The sequence below is a fragment of the Misgurnus anguillicaudatus genome, chromosome 4 (assembly GCF_027580225.2).
Source record: "Misgurnus anguillicaudatus chromosome 4, ASM2758022v2, whole genome shotgun sequence".
Lineage (NCBI taxonomy): Eukaryota > Metazoa > Chordata > Actinopteri > Cypriniformes > Cobitidae > Misgurnus > Misgurnus anguillicaudatus.
The window spans coordinates 19,485,641-19,512,496 of record NC_073340.2 but is presented as its reverse complement, the minus strand read 5'-3'; the positions used below and the strand labels follow the sequence as shown (position 1 = coordinate 19,512,496).

Here is a 26,856-nt window from a genome sequence, read left to right as displayed (position 1 = left end):
GGCTCGCCGGAGTTTTGCCCATCGTTTTTCCAGCGGACCACCAGCGGCAGCCGCAGAGGGCGGAGGTCCGCTGTTGGACCGCTGCCCCAGCTAACGCCTGTTTCACACATACTCCGCATGCAGTGCACCTGCGGTGCGCATTGCAGTACGTATGCGGTGGGATATGTCAAGCATCCGTTGTGCTTTCACACATACTCTGCTTGCAGTGCGTTGCTAACCGCTGCTTCTGCGTATCAAATGATCATGTGATTGACACTTTCTGTTGAAAAGCGCCTCATCAATGAACTATATAATAGCATGCTGTGTTTTTTTCACAAAACAATATACTTTAGATATTATTTGATAGACTAGTTAGGATGTTTAAAATCTCTAGTGTAATGGTCAAGACACATGAAAGGATCAAAGGTCTATTTATCTCCACATATATCAAAAATATAAACTAGCATTATAACTTTTGAAGAGAAAATATAGGTGACAGGCATGGTTACATTATTTCCTACTATTTATATATTTGCATAGACGAGAGTATTTATATAACGGCAATGAAGCTCATATGGCAAGAAATATTCTCACATAATTAAAATAACAGCATAATGAAATTAATAAACAGACAAGGAAGCAAGAGTGACATGCAAATTGTATTATTATTACCGGAAAAACAGCAATATTACTGAAAAAAAAAAAAAACTCTGAGGTAACTACGCCAAACACGCTGTTATAACTGCAACAAGTCTAAAGAAGCTCAATAACAATTGGAAAAAATCATTATTATCTCCCAAAACGTTGTATGACAAACATTATATTTAAAGCAAATGTATTCTTACAATCATTCAAGATCCACACATTATTCCATATTACTGAGCACGTTCGTCTCTCGCCTCGCTCTGTTATAATAGCGCTGATTGACAGATGCGCTTCCCCGTCTATCAAACAGATCATTTTGTATAGTTCTCCTTAGAAAAATTAACCATAATTTTAACGGTTGACAAAACGGTTTTTGTCAGATTGATTATGATTTGTATTACCTTAGTTTAACTAAAAATTCCATGGTTATGGATATTGTTATAAGCCAAAATAAATTTGGTTACTGTTGTTTTACAAATAAAAACTAAAAGACTATGTTAGTATAATTAAACAATGGTAAAATTAATAGCATACTTTATGTATATGCAATGTATATAAACACGGTAGAATATTTAACAAGATGTTATACATATCATTTTTCAACTCGTGGTGTTTTGCCTTAATTGCTTCATGCTGGGATTAAACAAATAAGATTACAGAAAAAAACTACTGAAAAACTTTATTTACATCCATTTAGAGTGAAATTACTGCATTTTTGTGTAAATCCGTGTTCATTCTGACCACAAAACATGCGCTATCACTTTAAATCAGCGCGTGCAGCTTGCGTGCCGTACAGCAAAAATAGACTCGCTGCCGAAACGATCGCAGCACTGCTGCACCGCACCGCATCTGCAACGGACAGGACGGACCGCATACGTATGCTGTGTGAAAGCTCTAACCTGTTAACATGGCTACGTCAAAAATTACGCACCGCAAGCGCACTGCATGCGGAGTGTGTGTGGAACAGGCGTAACACAAGGCCAGCGGACGAGCGGCGGTCCGCCGGCGGATGCCGCCAGTGGCTCGCCGGAGTTTTACCCATCGTTTTTCCAGCGGACCACCAGCGGCAGCCGCAAAGGTCCGCTGGTTTATACAGGTAATGGTTGCTAGCTGCCCGGTCGGTCCGTGGTTCATAATTGTTTAATCACGCTAACCAAATGTCTTTCAACACAATAAAAAACAATTTACATCAGCAACTGCAAATTTATTATTGTCAGTAAACAGAATAAATATTCAAATGCATATACATTTATCAGATGCATTAAAACCAACGTGACTTCCAAATAAAAACAACCAGTTTATACCTTTCTGTACCCATGCAAAGTTATCCATGATTTTACCATCATTTGCAGTAACACATGGTAAATATAAAATCAACCATGGTTTCACAACAATAATAAAGAATAATTCTCTTACAACAGCATAGGTTTATAGTACTGCATTTTAGTAACCACAAACTTTACCATGATTTAAAATATATGGTTACCATGGTTTCACTCCAACATTACTATAATACTACTATACTGCCCTACAAAGCCAAAGCGCAGTAACTATGCATTTGGTCCTAATTGAGGTAAAGGTTGAAATGGGCTTTGTGAGATCTGTTGTCTTGTGACAAAGTCTCCTGGTTTAATTTTGTCCCATCAGAGAAATGTGTTTGCCAAAATTGCAGTAACAAGTTTGACTGGCTGGTGTAAAACACTTTAAGAACTTTTTTCTCGGTTTTAGTGTTTGCGTAGTTACTGCACTTAGAAGAAGGAACTTTTTCAACCCACTTTGTGTTGTTACAATGTCTGTAATATGTACATTAACAATATTTGGATGATGCAAAACCTCATTTTGGCGGAGCATTGTGGACAAATAAATGGAAATAAATCAGTAAAATTAGCTAAAGAATATTTTTTCAAATATAAACATATATTGTATTTGTAACAATATTAAGTGGGTTGAAAATCTGTAGGGTTGCGCTTTGGTGCAGTAATTACAATATGTTACATTTGGCAGTTGTGTATGTCCATCTATAGATGCCATCATATAATGTCTTTGTGAGTGTTTACGTCATCTGAAGTCTTCACAAGTGAGGCTGGATCCAAACAGAGCCGTAAGCTCTAGTTATCTTATGATGTGTATCCTGATGGACAAAAACAGAAAAGCAAAATGAGAAGGATTAGGATTGCTGCTGTTCATATTATTTCGAGCAAAAGCTCATTTGCGCATTTTATTATTTAATTACTGAAGAACAAGGTCATAAGAATTTAGGAGTAAAATGTGAAAAAGCCTTGTCTTTTTATTGTATTTTGTTAAAGAGCAATTATGGTCCGACTCATGATTTTACATTTACTTTGGTGGGTAAGTATGTATTAGTACATGTTAGCGGTATGCGTAAACAATGAGTAACAATGACTTTGTATTGCGTGAGGCTGCCTGAACCTTCATGTCATTTCTGGCTTATAACAAATACCACAACAATGCCTAAAAGCTGCTGTGTGACAGGGTGTGGAGCTAACATAGCCTGGCTCCGCCCTCCTACGTGCTTCCGCTTAATTTTCATTTCGCTTCAGTACAATGTCTGGGACTGCTGTGTAGAGTTTCGTTTTCTCCTGCAAAAATCTGCAGGACCAATCAGAGGTCGTGCGTCAGTTTGAGTTGTAATTCAGTAATGGCAGCGGAGAAAGACGTGAGAAAAGCTATTCGGTCCGTTGTTGCAAAACTGCCGAATATACGGAAGTTAAAGCCGGAGCAAGAACAATGTTTGCTAAGTTTTGTTGGTCTGATCATTTAAACGCATGACATACGTCACGACCACACGTTAACAATTGCCTATGGCAGATCCTGAGTGACTCTGGGCAGATCCAATAGTTTTAAACTTCAACAGAAGACCCTCCTTAAGGAAGTAACACTCTGCAATGGAGCGTGGCCAGACTCCCTGTACAAATGAAATTAATGTACGAGTCTGGTTGGACCAGGCTTGAGCTAACAAGCCAAAAACCCAGAAATAAGATTTTATAAGCTGTTGACACAAAAAAACGTAGGGTTTCAAAGACACAAAACTGGATACAGGCAACTTGTCATAGTACTACTATAATTAGAACTATGCACAGTTGCCCACTGTAGGGAAACATAATCAGCGATCCACTTTTGTCTCCTTAAAGGCTGAGTTTTATAGCTTGGTACTAAAAACTTATTTCTGGGTTTTTCAGCGTGTTAGCTGTAGACTCTGTCACGCAGCAGCTTTCAGGCATTGTTTTGTTTTTTGGTTATAAGCCAGAAATGCAATATAAAGTAAATGGAGATGGTGGGATTGTTTTCCCCCGGTGGGCGTGGTTTTCAAATAATGCGCTGTCTGTATAATTGCTCCCGCTTTTACTCATAGCCTACAAATGAACTCCTGTCAGCATTGCATTGTGACCGAATCTTTCAAACAGGAGCGTCACATTTCCGGCTCACGTCAGACATATTCAGGCCAATCACAACATACATATTAGCAGGCCAATCAGAGACACAGCGCATTTCAGATCGATGAGTTCTGTAAAATCAATGCGTTTGAGGAAGGGAGGAAATCTAAAGCTATAAAAATGTATGTGTTTTTAACCATACACCACGCAAACACATTGCATATTATACCAAATACACAAAATAACATTGTTTTTTACCAATGAAATTGGATGCACTTTATAAATAAACCACAACCTTAAACCTGTAAACAGCAATGTATTGGTTTGAGGTTGTACTTACTAGTTATGAGATTCATAGCACCTTAGAGATGTTTTCTGAAAGGTCTGCTTCGACTCTGCTGCATGGATATCAGCATGGAAAATCTACAAACATAACATGCAATTTGTCACAAAGCAATCAATATTGATTTAAAAGATGTGAAACACTGAAAAGAAAATTAAAGTATACAAAATATAACAGAATCTATGTTTTTAAGGTTTACTTGTTCATTTAATATTGCTCATATGGTGCCACTCACGTTTGGATGTTAAAATCTTCCTAGAATAACTGCTATAAACGCAGAAAAATGACAAGATGCATGGTTATATGTTGTGAAAAAAGTGAGTTAATATGCTCTTAACCTGCCTGAGTTTACATCCCTGTCTGTGGCTCCCTTCAGAAAATTTTGAAATCTTTCAGCTTTTCTTCTATTATAGAGGTTATTTTGGTCACTCCTAAAATAAAATAACAACTTTTTGTATATATATGTTTACGATAAAACGTGTGTTTGTACTAGTTTCACCAAATACTCACGCTATATTAAAGTTTTTTCACCGTTTAACTGTGCAGTACATTGCATATTTTAGGCTAAACAAAGTATGTCAATAATGCATTGACAACCTGAACAAAGCTTTCACATCATCTCATCAACACACGAAGTTGCTTTTTAAAAAGCCAAAACTTAATAAACAATGCAAAAGCTATAGTCACCCTAACATTATCACTTTTGAAAAGCGTCCACATGCTATCAAACTTTCTCTAAGACAAAAAACATTTCTATGAAGTAAATATTCAACACAAGCGTTTCTGTTACGTGTCAATAATAGTTTTGTGTATTAATTGTGTATTTTGAGGGCCTAAACTTACCTGAAAACAGTAAAGAAACCCGTGAAAGAGGAGTTTCGTCAGTCCCACCTCATGGTAATCCGTATTGAGAAAGAAGGCTGTTCGACTTCCTGCTTGCGACCCCGCTAGAACTGACAGACGGATGACGTCAACGTGCCGCGAGAGCGAGACGAAATTACACTTCGTATGAGTTCTCGAATCGTTCTCGCGGTACTTTGACGTCATAAAGCTGTCGGTTCCCGCAGCGCCGCATGAAGTCGAACAGGCCAAAAAGGGCACTTGTTCGGCGCGCACAGCACACGCGTCATGGCAAATTCACACATTGACATAATCACTACAACAATTTAAAATCTTCTCAAATGATTATGAAATCACTAACTCGTTTTGTTGTCTATAAATGTCCAAATTACCACGCCTGCACGTGGACTATATTGTATTAAACACTATCTCTCATTTTTTATTCTATCCTTAAAATTCTTTTTAACTGAAATATTTAAAAAAATATGTATGCATTTCGTTAAATAAGCCCTATATGCAAGTCTCATATTGTTTTCTTAAGATTTTTATAATTCTTAGTTTCAGTAGAAACCTAGCAGTTTGCCACTGGTGTACCAACGGTGGTCCAGCAGGGGCAAGCCGCTGGTGGCTTGCCACCCAAGAAACGCCGGCAGACCGACAGCTTTTTTACGTTGGTCGGTTTGCCGAAGGTGCCCCGACGGTGGTCCGACCGCGTCAAGCCGCTGACTTCGTGCCGCCCAAAAACCGCCGGCGGACCGCCAGGTCATTGTTTGCTGGGGTTAAACTTTCCTTCTCTGTGTTAATTTATATATCTACGTTCAAGATGTATATGATCTTAAACTTTTGTGAGGAAAATCATGTCTGCGTTGATGTTCAGTTCAGACTTGCAAATTAAAGATAATTTTCTTCACTTTGGTTTGGGTGTCTAATATTAGGCTACATGATGGTCTTGTAATAATATTTAAGTAAAAGCCTTGTATTATATGCATAAAATAAGCTTTTATTTCAATGACTATGCAAATTAGAGTTAATTCATGGTCATCTTAAATGTGTATTAATTAAAAACATTTACACCATTAAATTACACATGGTAATGTTATCAATAGTTGTCAGATAATAGCTATTGAAAGAGTGGATATTTTTTTCTCCTTCAATGCATGTGTTAGCCACAGATTGAAGATTGGAAACAGTTTATTTAATTTTAATTAACAGTTGAGTAACTTTTGGCCCTGAGTTAGATGTTGATTAACACTAAACCAGTCTAAAAATCCATTCAGTTTCCCCAGCTGTAAACCCATTGACTGTTAAAGTCTTTTTTTCTTATAATAAACTGACATGTTGATAACACATTACATGAAGATCCATACTGTATGCATCTGTAAGTGTGGTGGTGCTTATGGGGTGTCACTCTGGGACGAGTGAGCATAAGGGTGAGAGGGAAAAATCACAGTATACTCACTACAAAAATCTAGACTACACCACTGTGTTCAACAATGGATAAAGTTGATGCTTGCATTAAGTCCAAACTGATCTCAACATCTGTGCTACTGTAAGATATGAACCTGTTGGCAAGAGTGCAACTTCCAGCATTTAGAGTGTAAGCGTTGTGCTCCTGACATCGGGAATAAAGATCTGCTTCGCATCAGCTGCATTGTGCCGAGATCAGCGGTTTGATTGGACTCTGCATTCTTGAGGAGTGACAGATGCGGATCTGCTTGCCAACATTGGCTGGGAAAACATGATCGGAGCGTAATTTACGAGTGGAGGCAAGGAACGGTCTGCGGTCGGCATCTCGACAAACTTTGAAACCACGTTTCCCAGGTCAAGACCGCAAGGTCATCAACACATTGGGCTGTCTGGAAATGAACCGATGATTAGAATCTCAAGGATTTGAGCCCCAGCATGCACTGCAACAGTGTGGAGCCATGGACAAAAGCCATGGAGATGCTTGACATAGCTATAGCACAAACAACACTTTTTTCTCCTTGCACAGCCATTGTGCTACGGAGGAAGTCTTGATTCTGGTATCAATCGCACTTAATGAATTTACTGAAGTGAGCCCTAGAGCATGGAAATGAAGTGCACTAGCAGATCAATGGGAATAAAGAGACTGGCCTGGAGCTTTGACCTCTGGGTCAGGAGTCTCTCATCCTCCCTCATTAAGTCATGTTTGTGGACACTCCTGCTTTTTATTAGGCACAGTCCAATACATCACCTACAATGTTGTCCCTGTAATCTGGGAAAGATACCCCTTTGGCTTCCTGTTGTTTCTGTTTTTGAATGACATTAATGTTTGGATAAGTGGACAGAGGGTGATTTGAGCACTTAACACACGAAAGCCGAAAGATCTTGAAAGATGATACATCGAGTTAAAACAAGACCAATATGCAATATGTGCCATACCTCACAGCATTAACTTCAGCATGTGTGCATTAATGTGTGTGTTTGGTAGCAGCATGCACAGAAAATACACAGAGGATCCCCGCGGTGCAGGTTTCTAGGCAACACGAAAACGGCCGTAACCAGGTCCGGCTCTTTCTCAGGCTTTCCCCTCTCTCAGGAGCCACAAAGAGGGACATGTGTAGACCCCCTCTATACCTCACAAACACACACACAGACTCAATCCGGACAGTGTGGCCGGACACAGGCAACCAATAAAACCTGGATTAGTAGAGTGTTCACACGTAACACAAGAGCGAGAAAGTTTCTTAACACGCCCAAGCCTCACACAAGTCTTTCCTCTCTTTCATTCTCTCCATCTCTCATTTCTTTTGTGTCTGCGCCTCTCCCCTCCTCTTCCTTTGCTCACTTCTCTTCAGAATTTCATTGTTTGTTATTGCCCTGTTAGAGATAAAGGAGGTCTGAGGAATTAGCTTGTTCTTACAGTTGCAGAGAAAAGCCGCTTAATACCCGGATCCCACAACCCCCAAATTTTGCCCTCTGGATTTAACCGAAATGTGTATGCATGTGTACGTGTGCTATATTGGCTGAAGAAAAAAATTCATTTCGCTGGTGTGCTTCGCAGGCGGCTGAGATGGAGCAGTCTGACCCGTCTCCAGGCCCCCCTTGCAGCATCATGTCCTGGAAATGGGTGCATTTGTATAATATCACTGCTTTTGTCCCCACTTTGTAAGCTGAGGACAAAGCCCAGACACTCCTTCACCCCTCCCCATTCATCTCCCCCCAAACAAACCTTTTTCATTAGTGCAGCAAACACTTTCCCCTTCAATAGCCCAATACTACGCATCATCCTTGCCATTGGTGAGCTCAGCATCTCCACAGGACCCAGGCTCTTTAAAGCGCCTCTCTTCTCTCGGGACACAGAGCTCGCTTAATTAAACCGCACTTAAGCCGGACAATAAGCTTTCGCGCAGGTTTGGGCTTGGCCCACGGAAAGCGGTATTCATGGCCGTCGTAAAGCAGAGGATCGGAGACTGTGAGAGAGCGAGAAAGAGAGAGAGAGAGAGCTATATGCCAGATACTTTGTTCGCACAAGATGAAGAGTCAACAGCCACCCCCACGCCATTTCTCTCCTAATAACCACCTTTAGAAAGGCTCCGTCTGAACACAATGCATCTCCACTCCCCTTTTCTCGCTCTCAATCACCCTCCAGGACAATGCCTAAAGCCTCAACAGCCCCCAGGACCCTCAGCCCCGCAACAGACAGATCTTTTATTGAAATTCTTTGGTGTTCTAATCCTCAGCTTCCTCCATAGGACAATAATGGAGTGTCAGTATTTAAGTTTTTCTTCAGCGTGCTATTATTAAGCTGGTCTGGGTCACAAGGCCTCTCTTCCTCTTCTCTCAGGATTTTAATTATTTTGGACTCTGGGTTATTGAAGCTAGAAATCGAATACGTTACGGGAGCAAATTCCATATTTTGGGTGACTGTTATGCTTGTACGTAGAGCAAAGCATGTGTCTGGCATACATTCTTAAGAAAATATCAAATCAAAAGTGAAAGCATATTTATTTACAGACTGCACCAGTCTAAAGCCAAGGCCTCAAACTAAGATACGTGAGAGTGCTAGATGAATGAATGTGATAAAAAGGTAGTGGAAATAGTGTCACTTGTCAAAAACCGGTAAACATCTAAAAAAAATGACATTTAGGGTGGGATGTGGTCGGAATATTGTCCCTGGTGTAGTGATAAAGTGGCCTATTACGGTCATCTATGGTATTGCCTACTCACTGGGCCCAGAGCCCTACTGAAAAATCCAGCTATGACCAGCATAAGCTGGTGAGCTTGTTTTAAACGGTCTCCCAGTTTGGTTTTAGCTGGTTTTGCTCGTCTAGGAAGCTGGTTTTGCTGGTGTAGCAAGCTGGTCTAGCTGTGTTTTGGTCACTTTTTAAGCTGGTCTAGCTGGACTTAGCTGGTCATGAAGATCCGCTGACCCACCCGCATGATCAGCATTGTCAGGCTGGGAGGACCAGCGTAAACCAGCTACCAGCTTATGCTGGTTTCAGCTGGATTTTTTTATTTTTTTTTGAGTGACTTTGTCTGTGAAAACACAGTTAAAAGTATTTTTTGGTGATTTACTGTTTTAACATAAACTACTAAATATTGTAAGGCACATTCTGAGAAAATTTTACCTTAATACCTGAGTAAGGTCATTGAAAGCAATATGAAATCAAACTTTGATGCTCAAAATCACAATGTTAAAGTTATATGATTTCACAGACAGGGTCACATCATATCATTTTGTTTAATAAATTAAAACAAAATATGTTTATATTGCAGCTAGTGATTGAAAGAACAGTATAGTGTCATGGTATTGTTCACGGTGTGTCTTTACATCCAGTTGTAATACATCCAATGCAATTAACATAAAATTAAAACTCCAGAATGAATAAAGATAGAGATTATAATAACAACTATTGTATTTTTTTAATCAGAATGGACAAATTTGTCTTGGTCACAAAAGCTTATGCACACAAATACAGGAATAAAATGTATATAATAATATATAAATGTATAAAAATTTACATAATATGCTAATGTGATCAATTTTATAAATGAACATTAAACTGAGCTAAGTCATAGCAATTATATCTATCTTCACAATTAACAGATAAATTGTATACAAATCTAGCTGACAGAATAATTTCAACAGTGTGTCTATACTGACATCTTCTGGTTACAAATATATTTGGAGACCCTTGTCTCAGGATTTTGACCATTTGTGGTGTCACACAGAATTGTGGTGTGTCACTTGTGGTGACAATAAAACATAATAAATAATTTTGGAGTTTTTCCATTGTTGTTATTAATTATTGGTTGAGCTTTTGCTTTCTAGAAGTGATCACTTTATTTTGGATGTTGGTAGACAGGATTGTGTTGCAACAAGCTTAGTGATAATTTATGCATACAAACCTCTTATATGTATTTAGGAAAAGTAGAATCACTAAGTGTATTTTAAACAGGAATAGGTTGGATTTGGCTTAAAATATCCGAGGCATGCAGCTTAGGAATGTTCCACATTCTAGTTAAAAACCTCTGGGGCATACATTTGCAATAACATGAACTGTCAGCAAAACTTTAATCTGTGGTGAATTTCATATAAACTCCATGAGCTGTTAACTTATGTAAGATGAGAAGTAGTAATTAGGGAAACTTATAAATATGATATATGATTTTTGTGCTGATACAGTCATCAGAAACCTCAAAACGATGTCTATAAATAATTGGGGGGAGACATAAAACATATAAGTCAGTCTGATTTGATGAGACAAAGACAGAATGTATATTTTAAATATCTAAGATCCCCCCCCCCCCCTACACTTAATATTGAAAAAGCAAGTGATTTACTCTGCATAAAGTCATCATTTATAAAGTGTATTAAGTTCACAAGTTGGCCCTCAGGTAACAAAAAGAAACATTGCTGCTGCATTTCTATAGGAGACCAAATATAATCTAGGCTTCTTCTCACACTATGTTAAGAAACATAAATCTTTAGACCTAAGGGTTGTATTGTTAAGGAATATCAGACTAGCATGTTCGACGCTCCAAGATATAATTTAACAGCTTTTAAAGTGTAGTACCTACTCGCCAAGAGCATTGTAAGAGCAAAAGAGCGAAGACCACAATGCTTTGAAGTTGTATGTGTTTAAGTTTGATCATCAGTAAAGACGCTCCCACGTCATTCAGACACACGGTTCATGTTTCAGTTCCTACAGGGCAAAATGAAAACATTTGTGTAGCAGAGCTGAAATTTCACAGTTAAAGAATACCTTTGGTCCTCAGTGTTTCTTAGATATTAGTAGTGTCTTTTAGAGCAAAGGCTTGACAGCATTATGTAATGTGTGGGATGGAAAAGTCATGCCATCCTGGGCTGCCACAAAAAATAATGGGAATTAAAATGTGCTTTGTGTTTCTTAGGATATGCAATGGGGTCCAAAATTCAGAACTGAAAAACATGCATTTTGTAATTTCTTTGGTACATTTATTTATTGTGTCACCCTTTTGTTTTAATGACAGCATGTACTTGACCTGTCATGGAGATGGTTGCAACTGTCAATTAATATTTTTATTATCATCATTGCATATAATTTCGGTTTACATTGTGTGTGTCTTTAATTTGTTTTTGTTTGTAAAACTGTTCTAAATAAATTATTTAAAAATATATATTATTTGATTAATGTTTTGGAAATAGCAGAATTATAAATAAGTCGTATTTATTTTGCCTACAACACTTCTTACTTTACTAAATTTACTTAAGTTTATTTTTAACAAAAACATTTCCAGGTTAAATTAGAATACGTTTTAAGACCTATACGCATGATCTCGGGCTTCTAGACCCAAGTGGAAACTTAATTAATTTATGTCAAAACAAATAGTTTTAATTTAAGATTATGCTTTTTTACCTCTGTGTTGTTTCAAAGATGTAGTTTACATCTTTTTACTTGCCACAAACACGACTACGTCTAAACATGTCTTAATAAACTACTATTCCCACAAATCTCTGTTTCATTTGCATAATAATTGTCGTAATCTTTCTTCACTAGCACTTTCTGTGACGCTAAGGGGGGCGTGAGTCTTTTCAGCAAATTATCAACGCATCCGAAGCTGATTGGTCCAAATCCGCCACGTGACTCGTAACAACCAATCGTTCGCTAGTCCGATGAATACATTTCCATCATTCTAAAGGTGAGCTCCAAAAAGCGATGACGTGAAACGATGAAGTCTTGCTGTTTCGTCACCATCTGTTTGCACGGGAACAAAGTGCTTCAACCCAAACATGACGAAATAAACAGACGTGTCAACTTTCGCTTGCGCGTACCCGCAAGCCTGTCGAACCGTGGGGACTTTGAAGAGCGCGCTCCGGAGCTGAAAATTCCCTGGTAACGTTAACCACCAGCCCGACAGAAATAGCGCATTATTATTTAGCGACCTGTTTACGCAAGGACAAAGTTTCTGGGTGATTCACAAAAAAGACTCGTCTGTATATTTAACTGTAAGTGACTCGCGCTTCACGGCAAGCTTCATTTTAAATAATGTAAGTTTTAATAATTGAACAGTTTCGAAAGTTCAATTGCTTCAGCGCACACAGGATATTAATGAAATATTACTTAACGTTAAATAGTTTTTGTTTGACTTCTTACACTCCACGTCAGATTTTTTGTCACGTTTACAAACCATTGTGCACATTTACATGTGATTATTGTGTGTTTTCAGTAAGTGCGCAGTAGTTACAGCGCGAGGATGAATGTGGGCACGGCGCACAGTGAAGTGAATCCGAACACGCGTGTGATGAACAGCAGGGGCATATGGCTCTCCTATGTACTTGGCATCGGCCTTCTACACATCATATTGCTCAGCATACCCTTTGTCAGCGTGCCTGTTGTTTGGACCCTTACCAACCTCATCCACAACATGGTAAGAGCTGCTAAATGTCAAGATGACTCATGCCAGTGTCTGGAATAGATTTAAAGTTCATCTTGTGACGTGTAGGGGCACTGCATTGTAAATCTTTAAAGTTTCATTGTGTAAATAAGCACTGCTGCTTTCTCAAAGGGTCGTGTTTTCCAAAGATAACAAACCGGTCATCATTTAGTCACCCTGATGTAATCTAAACCTCTTGTATTAAACACTGAAAGAGTTAAAGTATATAAAGTAGTGGCCAAAAGTAATGTCTGGAGGGCACATTTGCACTATATTTGCCTTTAATGACCTTCATGTTTGAGTAAAGCATGAAAATATGAGGAGTATGGTACAAAATTGAGAAACCAATAAGCGTGGTTGGGATATTTATTTTACCACTATAGCACATCTGGAAAAATAGGTTGGTTTAATTCTGACATGCAACTAAACGGGCACAGGAAATAAGTCATAAGTCATACATTAACTTCAATCTATCAGTTATTTTAGTTTATCCCCTTATTATTGATGACAACAGTTATTCTCCTGGGCATTGACTCAGTAAAGTTGGGGCATGTATTGTGTAATTTTTGGCCAAGCCTTTTTAAATATTTCACAAACCTGACCAGACACATCATTCTTACAAAATCTATAACACTTCTTTAATAATGTGTTTGACTAAAAGTTAAAGACCACATTTGTCTTGGTGCGGACATCACTTACAGTATTGCCACTACTGTACGTCCTAACTGCTGTAACTATCTATACTGTAAAATTATATGGAGACCACAGTCAGTTAATGTCACAGTTAACTTTTACTGTATTAAAAAAAAACACATTCCTCAAGATAACTCCTTTTGTGTTTCATGCAAGAAGTCACATGTTTGGAAATGAGAATTTTCATTTTTTAGTTGCACCAAGGCTTTGCACCTTAAGGAGCTCCTATGCACATTGTTTAAGAACAACCCAGCTGCTAAAATTCTGAAACGGCAACATTTTTGCTTGCTTTTTGGCCCATTTAGTTGCTGACACTGAGATCTGTAATTTCAGCCAATGGCAGACTTTGGTGCCATGCTGTATCGGCTTTCTTAGTCTTCCTGTTCCTAAAAACAGCTCAGCTCTAAGCATTTCACAACACGTGCTGATGAGGCTCTGAATAATTATGTCAAAGATCATAATGTTGTGCTGTTTCTTTACTCTAGTGCATGTATATCTTCCTCCACACGGTCAAAGGGACGCCATTTGAGACCCCGGACCAAGGCAAGGCCCGACTGCTGACCCACTGGGAACAGATGGACTACGGGGTTCAGTTCACCGCCTCTCGGAAGTTTCTTACCATCACCCCTATTATTCTGTAAGGGTGTTACCTTTATTCGGTCTCTCCCGCTAATTTGTCCCTCTGGTATTCAGCGCACACATTTTGAAGGTTTTCTCTGCCGTGCCATGAGCAAAAGTCAGTGATGCTGACTCCTGTGGTGTCTGCATGCAAGGCGAGCCAGATTTAGAAACAGTCAGTCACTCGGGTCATTTGTTGTAGTCGCTCTTCTCTCCTGTAGAGAGGATATATTTGTCTGCTACATTGAGGAATAAGAGAGTTTAATCTGTTTCCACTGGAACAAAATGAAACGATGTTTCATAATCCTTAAATTTCCTTTTAAAATATGAAACTCTCAATACACCGCTTTCAAACATCGTGAAATTGAGATACTGTATTGCATTTGAATGAGGTTCAGCCAGTTTAGTAGTATTTAATTGATTTTAAAAACCTTTCAAGTAATGCGAATTGCAATTCATAACCTTTTACGAAAAGTAGGTCTTGGTGATATACTAATTCAGTGAGGAAAATAAGTATTTGAACATTCTGCTATTTTGCAAGTTCTCCCACTTAGAAATCATGGAGGGGTCTGAAATTGTCATCGTAGGCGCATGTCCACTGTGAGAGACATGATCTAAAAAAAAAAAAAAAATCCAGAAATCACAATGTATAATGTATAATGTTAAATAAGTATTTAAACACCCGAGAAAGTCAATGTTAATATTTGGTACAGTAGCCTTTGTTTGCAATTAAAGAGGTCAAACGTTTCCTGTAGCTTTTAGTGGAATTATGACCAAAAAGTTCTATTTTGTTCTCATCCGACCACATGAATTTCTCCCATGATTCCTCTGGATCATCCAAATGGTCATTGGCAAACTTAAGACGGACCTGGACATGTGCTGGTTTAAGCAGGGGAACCTTCTGTGTCATGCATGATTTCAAACCATGAAGTATTAGTGTATTACCAACAGTAACCTTGGAAACGGTGGTCCCAGCTCTTTTCAGGTCATTGACCAGCTCCTCCCATGTAGTTCTGGGCTGATTTCTCACCTTTCTTAGAATCATTGAGACCCCACGAGTTGAGATCCTGCATGGAGCCCCAGTCCGAAGGAGATGACAGTTATGTTTAGCATCTTCCAATTTCTAATGATTGCTCCAACAGTGGACCTTTTCTCACCAAGCTGCTTGGCCATTTCCCCATAGCCCTTTCCAGCCTTGTGGAGGTGTACCATTTTGTCTCTAGTGTCTTTGGACAGCTCTTTGGTCTTGGCCATGTTAGTAGTTGGATTCTTACTGATTGTATGGGGTGGACAGGTGTCTTTATGCAGCTAACGACCTCAAACAGGTGCATCTAATTTAGGATAATAAATGGAGTGGAGGTGGGCATTTTAAATACTAACAGGTCTTTGAGGGTCAAAATTCTAGCTGATAGACAGGTGTTCAAATACTTATTTTCAGCTGTATCATACAAATAAATAGTTAAAAAATCATGCATTGTGATTTCTGGATTTTTTTAGATTATGTCTCTCACATTGGACATGCATCTACGATGACAATTTCAGACCCCTCCATGATTTCTAAGTGGAAGAACTTACAAAATAGCAGGGTGTTCAAATACTTATTTTCCTCACTGTATATTATTTTTACCCAGTAGCTCACACAGCGGAGACTAAGTGACTATTGTCTGTTTTTTGGAATAGCATGCACTCATGAATCCTTCACATAAAATTTTAATTTTGACTTAAAAAGCATCTTTTTATTGGATGAATTTACATTTATGCCATTGGCAGACACTTTTATCCGTAGCAATTTACAGTGCGTTCCAAAGTACATATTTTTAATCAGTATGTGTGTTTCCTGGTTTCAAACCAGCATGAAGACACATCCTGTGTTTTTATCAGTTACACTGTAGTGCTATGCTTGCATAAAACATTTGTAGTCTTTGCAGATTTGATTTTATCCTTTCCATCTACAGGTACTTCCTCACCAGTTTCTATACCAAATATGACAGAATCCACTTCATCATCAACACCATTTCTCTGCTCACCGTGCTTATCCCTAAACTGCCACAGTTTCACGGGGTCCGTCTCTTTGGCATTAATAAGTACTGATGGGGCCACAGGGCCAGGAGAGCTCCCGAAAGCTGTTTTATGTCCTGCTGGCTGTATGTCAGCATACTTTGATCTTCGCTCCCAAGATGATCGGTGGTGTGCGTGACGTTGACACACAGACGCCTTTGATGACTTGTTCCTTGGATTTACAAGAGGAAATGTGAGGTTTCTTCGGATGCTCTGGAGCTGAGCAGCTGATAAATCTGCTATGGTATCACATGTAATGATGCTTTTTGTATTATACTTGGTAGATATACAAAAAATGTTCAATGCAGCAGATTGTACGCAGACGGTATCTGGAGATGTCAGGAGTCCACTACTGTGTTGAAACACATAGAGACTGTGATATTGCTAAAGCAGTGTTGCTTATCAGCATTATGCAAGCCATTTGGACTCAAGCACTTTCAGTCACATGGCAGAGATGCTTTAACTGAAATGAATCTGGCTGGTCCAAATTGTCTGGGTTACAGTAAGCTGCTATGGCAGACAAGTTTATTTTGTTTTTGTAACCCTGTTTTGGGAGCCCGATTGAGCACTTCCTGTGCGTAGCAGTGGAGTGTTCAAAGGAAAGAAGGTACAGTGTTTCTAAAGACAATGGAAGAGGCTATTTTTAGGTACAAGTAGTTTGGATAGCTTTAATCCCATAGCTGGACATCCTGTCCTGCTAAAACTTGCCAGCCCCAATTTGAAATGCCTTACCTGTAGATTAATTTTAATGTAGATTTAAAACCAGTGTAGATTTTATATATGACTAATATATATTTTAAAAAGAATTATACAGTATGTTGGTTGCAGTGATACATCTACGATGTTACATAGCTAGTGTTTTAACCATCCTTATAAAGGTACAAACGTTTGTCTTTCATAACATACATACGATCGTCAAGCAACAAAAAGGAGTTAGTTGGGTGCATGTGAACAAAAAGCCTACATCATTGGATTAAGGTACTTTTAAATGAAATTTGGGAACAGTAGACTGGTTAGTGTTTTCAGAACTGCAGCCTGATAGTGTTTGACTTTACAATTGAATTTTAATCTGTATTGTTAGACTTGTATTCACCACTGTCACTGCTTGTCTCAATGTGAATGTGTAAAGCCTGAAGTATAGTCTGTTTTTTTACGTGTACGCGCATGGTCATATGCACAGCCTTGCAAAGTATAGTTTATTTGACTTGTACATGTACGCAAATGTTTGTATTCACTTGTAGGTGCATGTGCAACCTATGCGTACAATGTAGGCTTGGTTTTAAAAAATCTGGTGGTGCGCGTACTATACTCGCAAACTTTTCGTTTGAAGAAAATTGCGTCACGCGCACTGTATGCGGACCTTCCGGAACGGGTAAATAATGGTCCATACATCAGCCTTAAAGCCTGGAGTTAAGTGTACGCGAACGTACGCACACGGTCGAACGTACAGCCTTGCAAAGTATAGTTTATTTGACTTGTAGGCCTACGTGTACATTTACGTTTGACGCATGCGCATTGCCACAAAATGCACTGCATCTTCTGGGCTACATACTACATTTTTCTGTAGGGGCATGCGTGACCTATGGGTACACGTATGCAGGGTTTGAAAAATCTGGCCATTCGCGTACAGTACATTCGCACTCTTCTGATGACGAACATTGCGTCATGCGGGCCCTTGCGTATGCGTAAATAATGGTCCATACATTGGTTTTAAAGCCTGGAGTATAGTCTGTTTTTGACGCATACGTGAATGTACGCACAAGGTTGAACATGTACAGCATTGCAAAGTATAGTTTATTTGACTCGTAAGTGTACGCAGATGTTTGACGCAGATGCATGTCCTGTGCAACATATATTCTCCTGTAGTGCATGTGCAAACTATGCGTATAATGTACGCAGGGTTTAAAAAAATCTGCCGGTGCGTGTACTGTTCTCGCGCACTTTTCTATTTGATGAAAATTGCGTCATGCGCACTGTATGCGGACCTTAGCGTACTTGCGTAATAAATGGTCTATACATCTATACTTAAAGCACAGAGTACAGTCTTATTTTTTACGTGTATGCAAACATACGCATATGGTCAAACGTACAGCCTTGCAAAGTGTTGTAAATTTGACTCGTACGTGTACATTAACGTTTGACGCATGCGCATTGCGACAAAAATGCAGTGCACTGCATCTTCTGGGCTACATACTACACATTCCTGTAGGGGCATGCGTGACCTACGGGTACAATGTACGCAGGGTTTGAAAAATCTAAGAAGTAGGGCTGCGCGATAAATCCCATTCGATATCATGCGCATCTCGTCAGTGATGCCGGTTCCTTGATTGGTGGTGGATCGCCATCGGCTGCTTTTAGATGTAGCTGCATTGGGTACACGGAGCCTTAGTTCGCTGACAAGCTGGGCCATATCGCAGGTAATACATCCGCAATAATTAATGCGCAATTGCCCCGATTGTCAGTGAACTACGGCTCTGTGTGGTGGATGCCGCTCCTTTGGAAGGCAGCTGATGGCGATTTACTGCTAGACAGGAGGCTAGCATTGCTGACGAGATGCGTGTGACAATCACATGCGATTTATCGTGCAGCCCTAGTGCTAAGGTACGTAATAATTTTGTGACAAGATGTAAACGATGAAACTTTTAAGTGCTTTTATGTTTACGGCAATTTAGCATGTCTTTTTACTACATCATCATTATAGACTTGCTTATAGTCATGCCTGAATATGTCAATTATGCTATGTAGTGATTAGCGAACGAAGAATTCACGTGATATGCGTTTTGCATGATAGTACATGAAGATTTTTATATAATAAATTTTTGTTTTATTTTCATAGCAGAAATTATGTTTAGGAGGTCTTCTGATATTGGAGATTACGAGGTTTTTGACTAACCCCATATGCACTTTTACTAAGCAGTGGGCTACTTAAAGGAACAGTATGTAGGATTGTGGCCAAAACTGTTCCTTTAAGTTTCTAAAAAGATTTCTTTAAATACAATGAATCTTGCCTTTAATAATAACTTGTAGGGGCGGTTTCCCGGACAGGGATTAGCTTAAGCCAGGACTAGGCCTTAGTTAAATTAGGATATTTAAGTCATTTTTAAAAGCATAATTTATAAATTAACACTACTGGTGTGCATCTTGAGACACAACACTCGCACTGATATATTTTAAGATTTGTCAGAGCAAGTTGTTTTCGATCAAGACAACATTACCATTTTATTTATTCTGGACTAGGCTTGAGCCCCGTAGAATCTAGTTGTATCGCTCTTTGTAGCAATTTATTTTATATTATTAGTCTTTTAAGCATTGCACATTATGATAATTTTTTGCTGCTGTTATTCGATGGTACGGAGGAAATATCATTAAAGAAAATATCATGAAATGAAAGAAGCAACACATGATGTACGAATCAATTAAAGTGATGTTCAATATTTCAGTACAAACTGTTTATCCACTCATTTTCAAATCATACATTATTTGTATATTTCTCTCATGACATGTGTTTTGTTTATCGTTGATATGATCAGTGTTTGCATAGTAAACTGTATTGTCTACCTTTTTAAATTAAGGCAAATGTTTGATTCCTGGAGAGACTTTGAACGGCTCCAGATCATGCAGGTAGTCCACAGATATTTTTTTATTAACAATACTGTGCAAAAGTTCTAGGCCACCATTGCATTAGATTAGTTGTTTTTGCAATGGTATAGTGACCAGATAAAAATAATTATGTGTAGTTTTTTAAATACAAGAAAGTACAGGAAATGTATATGCAGTATTGAAAAACAAAATATAATTGTATACTAAAGTGTCAAGTATTTAGTGAGCTTCCCTTTCACCTGAGCAATAACATGAGCCTGCAGGCTTCCTTAAAACTAAATGAAATTATACCATAAATTCTAATTTAATGACTTCAAAAGAGTGCTTAGTGCCAAGAGAGGTCATGCTAAATACTGACTTTTTACATTTTGTGTAAATATGACCTGTATCAGTTTCTATCTTAATAAAAAGAGTGAAAAATAAATATGGGTGGTGTTGGGCAAAGACTTGGGCACAATGCTGTACTGTATATACAGTGAAGCACCAAATGAGAATTTGGTCTATGGTAATTGAGGTGCATCTGGCCTTACCAACTGGTGTAATGATGTCAGAGCTCTGCTCTTAAAAGAGAAACCTACATTGCATCTGGGTCAAACCCTGCTCTGTCTCACACTACATCACTGCACACTGTGCAATTTGATCCAGGGCCACGTTCTTTGGACTGTTACCCAAAGCCAGCAACATTTTAAACATTGACTGGGTGAAAGTCAGCCAGAATCAGTGAGGCGGGCCTCATGTGTCAGGCTCACTTCTCTATTACCAGCTACAGTCTGCTGTCTATCTGCCCACTGACATGTCTCTCTGTGAACGTATCGATCCCAAACACAGGCTTTTTTTCTTTAACCTGCATGTAAATCTCACTGGTTTATTTGATCTTTATAGCATCATTCTGACAGGCACTGCAGATGGTGCCATGTTTTTTCTTAAATGTACACCACAGTGTTCTGCACATCTGTTTGTCCTTTTATACATTGTATCCAAAATGCAGCTTGTATTTATTTGGCGATTTGTGTAACATAACAGGTTGCAGACAGTATGGTATCAATGCAAGTAGAATTTGGGGGCTGAAGGATTTTTTGCAATTTTTCTTTATAACGCAACAAAGTGATGATATGAACTTCCCATTTTGTCTGGCTTGGTGCATGTTAAACACATGTTGGTTGGGCACAAAACCAGCACCTTATATTCAGTACATCTGTCTGAATCCACTTATTTAATTTATTTTCTCCACATTGTGGTTTATTTTCCATTTATTGTAAATTTATTAACATTAGATGTAAATTGGAAATTCTATGCAAATTTTAACCTTAGCCTATTATGAAAACTTTTTTTTTTTTCGTACTGAAACTTCAGATGTCAGTATTTGGTATTGTAAATTCCTATATGCAAAATCTCTGTAAAAGCATTTTTATTTTATTTTCCATACAAGTAAGTGTATTGCAGAATTGTTACATCCATAACGAAGAAATGTTGTTTCTTCCTAATAAATGTGCATACAAAAATGTAAATAAAAGAAATATTAAATGTTTATTGAAGAGCTATCCTTTCTTCATTTGATGGGTATTATTGCATCTGGATTGTGCCTTTTAATGCACAGAATTCCTACAAAGTACGTTGTTTTCCAAAAACGTGTCCTTTTTGTACCATCCATAATGCATGCATGTTTCCATAATATAAAATATGAGTATAGACTGATCATTTTCTGATGTCTGGACTCCATCATCAAGGGTTTATGACAATAAAAAAGAGATGGTTTAATAAATTGGTAATAAATGCATTCTATGAGAATTTATATTTCAAGTTTTGACTGCAAATGTAACATCCATAATGCTGGAATTGCTCATATAGGTAATTTCACAATGTTCAAGTTTGTAACTATCAATAACTTACAAAAAATAATCAGTATAGTAACCTAAAAGTTAAACAGGCCTGAAAGGTTTGTAGCGCCAATATATTTAAATATTTGATAGTAGAGCTGGGCATAGATTAATCTAGATTAATCTCATACAAAATAAAAGTATTTTCCGCATAACATATGAGTCTGTGCTGTGTGTAACTATTATGTATATATAAATAAATACACACACATTCATGTATGTATATAAAAGAAACATTTACATGTGTATATATATTTATTTATATTTTTATATATTCTAAATTATATATGAATTAAAAAAACGATATTTAAATAAAACATTTCTTAAATGTATATATATGTGTGTGTGTTTAAATATACATGATATTTACACACATCAAAAACTCATATATTTTGTAAAAAATACTTTTATTTTTTATGAGATTAATCTAGATTAATCTTTGCCCAGCCCTATTTGATAGTTATTGCATGAAGGGTTTTGGGCCACAGGACCAAGGCTTAAAAGTTGACTGTTGGTCAAATTATTCCTGATTATTTTCTTTCCGACCATTTAGCACTTTTAGAAATGTATAGAGGAATGATTTTGTAGAATGTAGATCTAAATGTGCTTTACGTATTGAGCTAAGGAGTAATGTCTGTGGGATTACAGTAATGATTGCTGTCTTGTTGCTCTCTTTACACCCTGAGTAAAGAGTTTGATTTGTCATAATAGAAAAAGTATGATGACATGAGAGTTGTTTGAAAAGTTTATAATTTGTTATACTTGACTCAATGACTGATATTTAAGAACTGACATGTCTTTAAATGACCACTATGTGTCAGTACAGTCACTAAAATAAAATCTTATGGTTTATTGCAGTGATTATGTGGCATTGAGGGCTGGTTTATTTTACTTAATGATACCTATTCACTGTTTGTTACCATAGAGACAGATTGAACTTGGCTAATAATAAGTATGTATTCATTTAAGTTTTATGTCTCTGTATTTGACTGTATCTGACTTTGGCTGACAGAAAACAATGCAAGATTTTGTTTTGTCTCCTGTCAGCCTTCACACATGAAATCACAGTTTCATTAATCATTGCATTCCATGCTGCCCTTTAAAATGTAACTCTTTTGAAAGCCAAAACATTCAAACCTTTCCCCTAAACTATCGACAGTGTCTGTTTTAGGCAGCAGGGGGCAGTAGAAGCTACAAATTGATGCTAATCCAAACTGGCACTTCCACCTAAAAATAGGATTTGCTACTGGTAGGCTGGATTATTTGTTTCAATCCAGGCAGTATTTAACATGGTTTGGTTTAGAGCGTGGCAGCTTTGAATTGCAATTAATTTTTTGTCACCTTGATGAAAGGAAAGATCTACCTATACAGCCAGACTGTAGGCTACTTCGAACTTGTACTTGAATAACATGAAATACTTTGGTCCAACTTTTTTATTTTTGTGCAACTAAGGAAACTGACATCTAAGCCTTGCAGTGAACAGATCGAATAAAATTATTAACTGTTATGCTTGAAGCTTCTGAAGTTATTCCTTATAAACATGTTTTATACATGATTAACATTTTTGTGATTAGAGCGCAACAAACAAGTTAAACCTTCAAATCCTAAATGCATTAAAGCAATAAATTAAATACATTTTAAATAAATAACAGCTAAGGCTGAACTTTCAAACCTAAAAATTAATCAGGCACAAATTTCATTCATTTTTCTATATATGAGTGATTGTGATTGCCGGATATGTGACAACTGCTCTGTCCTTTTCTCTATTTCCCTCTGTGTTTCTGTCAGGTTTCACCCATCAATTCAGTCAGCTGAATGGGAAAATGGCTGAAATCTGTGCAGTGGGAGACCACAAGGGGAACCCCATGGGTTTTAAAAACATTCCTGACTTTCCTCTGCAACGTGTTGGCATTTGAAGTCGCTCCTCTTCCTACAGAAACGTGATCTGCGTGATTTAAAGGAACTCGCTTTGAAAGGAAGTGCACACGTTTAAATTCAAAGTTCAGGGTGTGAAATATAATTCCCTGTGGTGCCCTTAAAGTCATTTGTGCATGTGTAAAAGTATGTTTCTTTTGAAATTTGACCGTGGGTAAAGGGGTTACTTTTACACGTATTTCAATAACCCAACAAATGAGGGCTACGTTAGGACTCGGACCCCCACTGTCCCAGTCAGGTTCGGCCAGTGCCGTCGCAATATTTTATGTCAAACTGCAGATGCACTGGAGGGGAGGTTGCAAAGGATTATGGGTATAAATAGAGTTTTCCCAGTATATTAAACATGAATGCTTGATCCCTCCAGGATCTGTAGGACAACGAGAAACCTAAATCGATATTTTGGGGTTGTCTAATATAGAAAGGAGCTGAAAAGTTTCCAGTATCCTCATAAGTTAACCTTCAATCTAACAGGCTATGCACAGCATGATTTATATCCTTCATTATCATTTTTAACTTCTATTGTGCTCATATATATTTGTCCTCAATACATTTTTTCGTGAGTACACCTGTTTTCACACTTATAATAGCCCTGCAGTCTGCACTGACCACATTTTACCTCTGGCTCAACTCAGAGAAAGCATTATATCAGTCGTGTATGATGACTAAGATGAATTTGTTTAATATCTGAGGGTTGTCATGGGCAAAAATGTTACATTTTACTTTTAATAACTCTATATCAAGAGACATTAATCATGTCATGTATAAATATTCAAAACTAATTGATTTTTCTTTTTTACCGATTTAAAGTTTCTTTGGTTTATACGCAATGTGCGTGAAATCTAGTGAGATGGCATCTTAGGTTCCTATTTCTATGAGGAACCAAAATGGTTATTCTATGGCATCGCAATCTTTTAAGCACCTCAAGGCACACTGAAAAAAATAATACGCTGGATTTACAAAAAAAAAAAAATTTATATATATTCCATAATTTTTGCACCCACTTTTTAAAGTAAGTTTTACATGGAATTTTAAACAGTTTAATCTAAAAAAAATGTAAACAACTGCTTAAAATTCTATGTGAAACTTAAAGCTTAAAAAGTGGGATGCAAAAATGTTGCACCAGATTTTTAAGTAAATCCAGTGTTTTATTTTTTACAGCCTTGTTTCTATGATTTTTTTTAACGTAATCAAAAATGTTTAAAACAATAGATGTTGTATTTAATAAAAGTTCTAAAAATAAAATAATCTTTTAATTTTACTGTCTTGTGTCTTTTCTTATAGTTAATGAATTACAAATTAGATGTAAATTATCAGTACTGTGATATTTTAAGTTGTAATAGTATAAACAATACTTTTTGGTAGAAATAACTTAAAATACAGTGGTAAATATACCTTAAAATATTGTGTCTCACCAACCAATAAATTTAAGCTCTACATACAATTTTTTAAAACTAAAATTGCTTAAAATTCCATGTGATACCAACCAATAAATTTAATCATTGCAAATAAAAGAATTGTAGCTAAAATTGTTTAAAACTGCATGTGAAACTTGCTTAAAAAGAGGGACGAAAAAATGATGCACTTTTTGTAAATTCAGGGTATTACTTTTTACAGTGTTGAAGGTACAAACGTTGTCACCGGGGCAGTACCCTTTCAAAAAGTACACTTTTGCACCTAGATAGTACATATTGGTACCTTTAGCTCATTCCCTGCTAAACTTTTTTTTAAAAAGGTGCCCGCCAGCATTTTTTGGGGGGGTTTTCACAAATGTTTTATAAAATACCTTCCAATGTAATGTTCTATAAATACACTCTAAAAAATACTTTTTTTGTTAAATCAACTCAGATTTACAAGTCATGTCAACAAAGATGGGTTGTTACAACTTATTAAATATATATATATATATATATATATATATATTTAATATATGTTTGATGCCTGAAGAAGATCGAGAGATCGAAACGTTGTCACAACTTATAAAATATAGTTGAGAAAAGTCAACTTAATTTTATAAGTTATAACAACTCACCTGTAGTTATAACAACTCATCAATAGTCAAGATAAATAATTCTAAGTTGAAATGAATTGTAAAGCCGAGTTGATTCAACAAAAAATTTTAAGGCAGCAAAGTATTTTTTACAGTACAAATATATCAAATTAAAGAAGACACTCTACACTACTTTCAAACAAAAAATTGGAAAAAATGTTTCTTCCTATTTTCATTTGTTATCTTTTTATATCCACTTGGAGATGGGATGGTTTCTTCAAAAATAGAACATTTTCAGCAAAAAAACTAAAATAATAGCATTTTTGTAAATGAATTTTGTTAGAGATCAAATTCAGAACGAAGATCAAAACATACAGAGTTTAAAATGTTGTTAAATTAGTTTTTGCTTCAGTTTTTATAAATTTGGTAAGAGCATGATCTAGTGGATAGTAGTGGAATTACATCAACAGGAAAGCGTCATTGGCAGAGAAACGTTTTCTATAAATTCACAAGAAAATTCATCAAAGGCGGGGAAAGAGTTAAGGTACAAGCTGGTAGGTTTTTCTGAGAGTGCACATTATAATTTAAATGTAATCATCATATTAAGCTTATTTTTAAATTTCAAAGATAATCGACTTCTGCATTTATTTTGCATAAATTTTTCTTTGCTTTAAAAATGCCTGTGGAGCTTTGCAATGAAAGTGAACATGGCTTGTATTCTGTGGTTTCAGAGGTTTTATTTTAAAAGCAGAAAGTGATTTGTGAAACAGTTCTGGGGGACATGAAGCTCAATGATCTCATTTATCTATGCCACACTAAAACCTGGAGATCATGAGGTTTTTTATTGGGGTTAACACGGCTCTTCTAATGCCCTTCATGCCTTTACTGTACATCTACACATTAGAGGATTTCATTACTTAATCTCTAGGGTGGCATATGAGAAGGTGATGTATGTGTGGCTGGGAGATACGATGAATGTAGTACAGTAATGAGTTATACAGGGCA

General features: G+C 37.2%; 1 protein-coding gene and 1 long non-coding RNA gene across 2 annotated transcripts; one reads left to right on the top strand and one right to left on the bottom strand.

Annotated features, from left to right (window-relative positions):
• Positions 1-1,612: 1,612 nt before the first annotated feature.
• LOC129424583 (uncharacterized) lies at positions 1,613-6,156 on the bottom strand. The gene is made up of 3 exons (XR_012369259.1): positions 5,206-6,156; positions 4,360-4,442; positions 1,613-2,755 (listed from the first exon to the last, which is right to left on the bottom strand). It is a non-coding gene; the product is annotated as an uncharacterized lncRNA (long non-coding RNA).
• A 6,172-nt stretch (positions 6,157-12,328) lies between these two features.
• ormdl3 (ORMDL sphingolipid biosynthesis regulator 3) lies at positions 12,329-21,580 on the top strand. Its single transcript, XM_073866896.1, has 4 exons — positions 12,329-12,697; positions 12,877-13,077; positions 14,262-14,413; positions 16,350-21,580. The coding sequence occupies exons 2-4, from the start codon at positions 12,904-12,906 to the stop codon at positions 16,483-16,485; spliced, it is 462 nt and encodes a 153-aa protein (XP_073722997.1). The 5' UTR covers positions 12,329-12,697; positions 12,877-12,903; the 3' UTR covers positions 16,486-21,580.
• Positions 21,581-26,856: the final 5,276 nt, after the last annotated feature.

Coding starts and splice junctions, on each gene's coding strand:
- ormdl3 (XM_073866896.1), top strand. CDS start 12,904: ATGAATGTGGGCACGGCGCACAGTGAAGTGAATCCGAACACGCGTGTG. Junction 13,078..14,261: donor CCAACCTCATCCACAACATG/GTAAGAGCTGCT, acceptor TCTTTACTCTAG/TGCATGTATATCTTCCTCCA. Junction 14,414..16,349: donor ACCATCACCCCTATTATTCT/GTAAGGGTGTTA, acceptor TTCCATCTACAG/GTACTTCCTCACCAGTTTCT.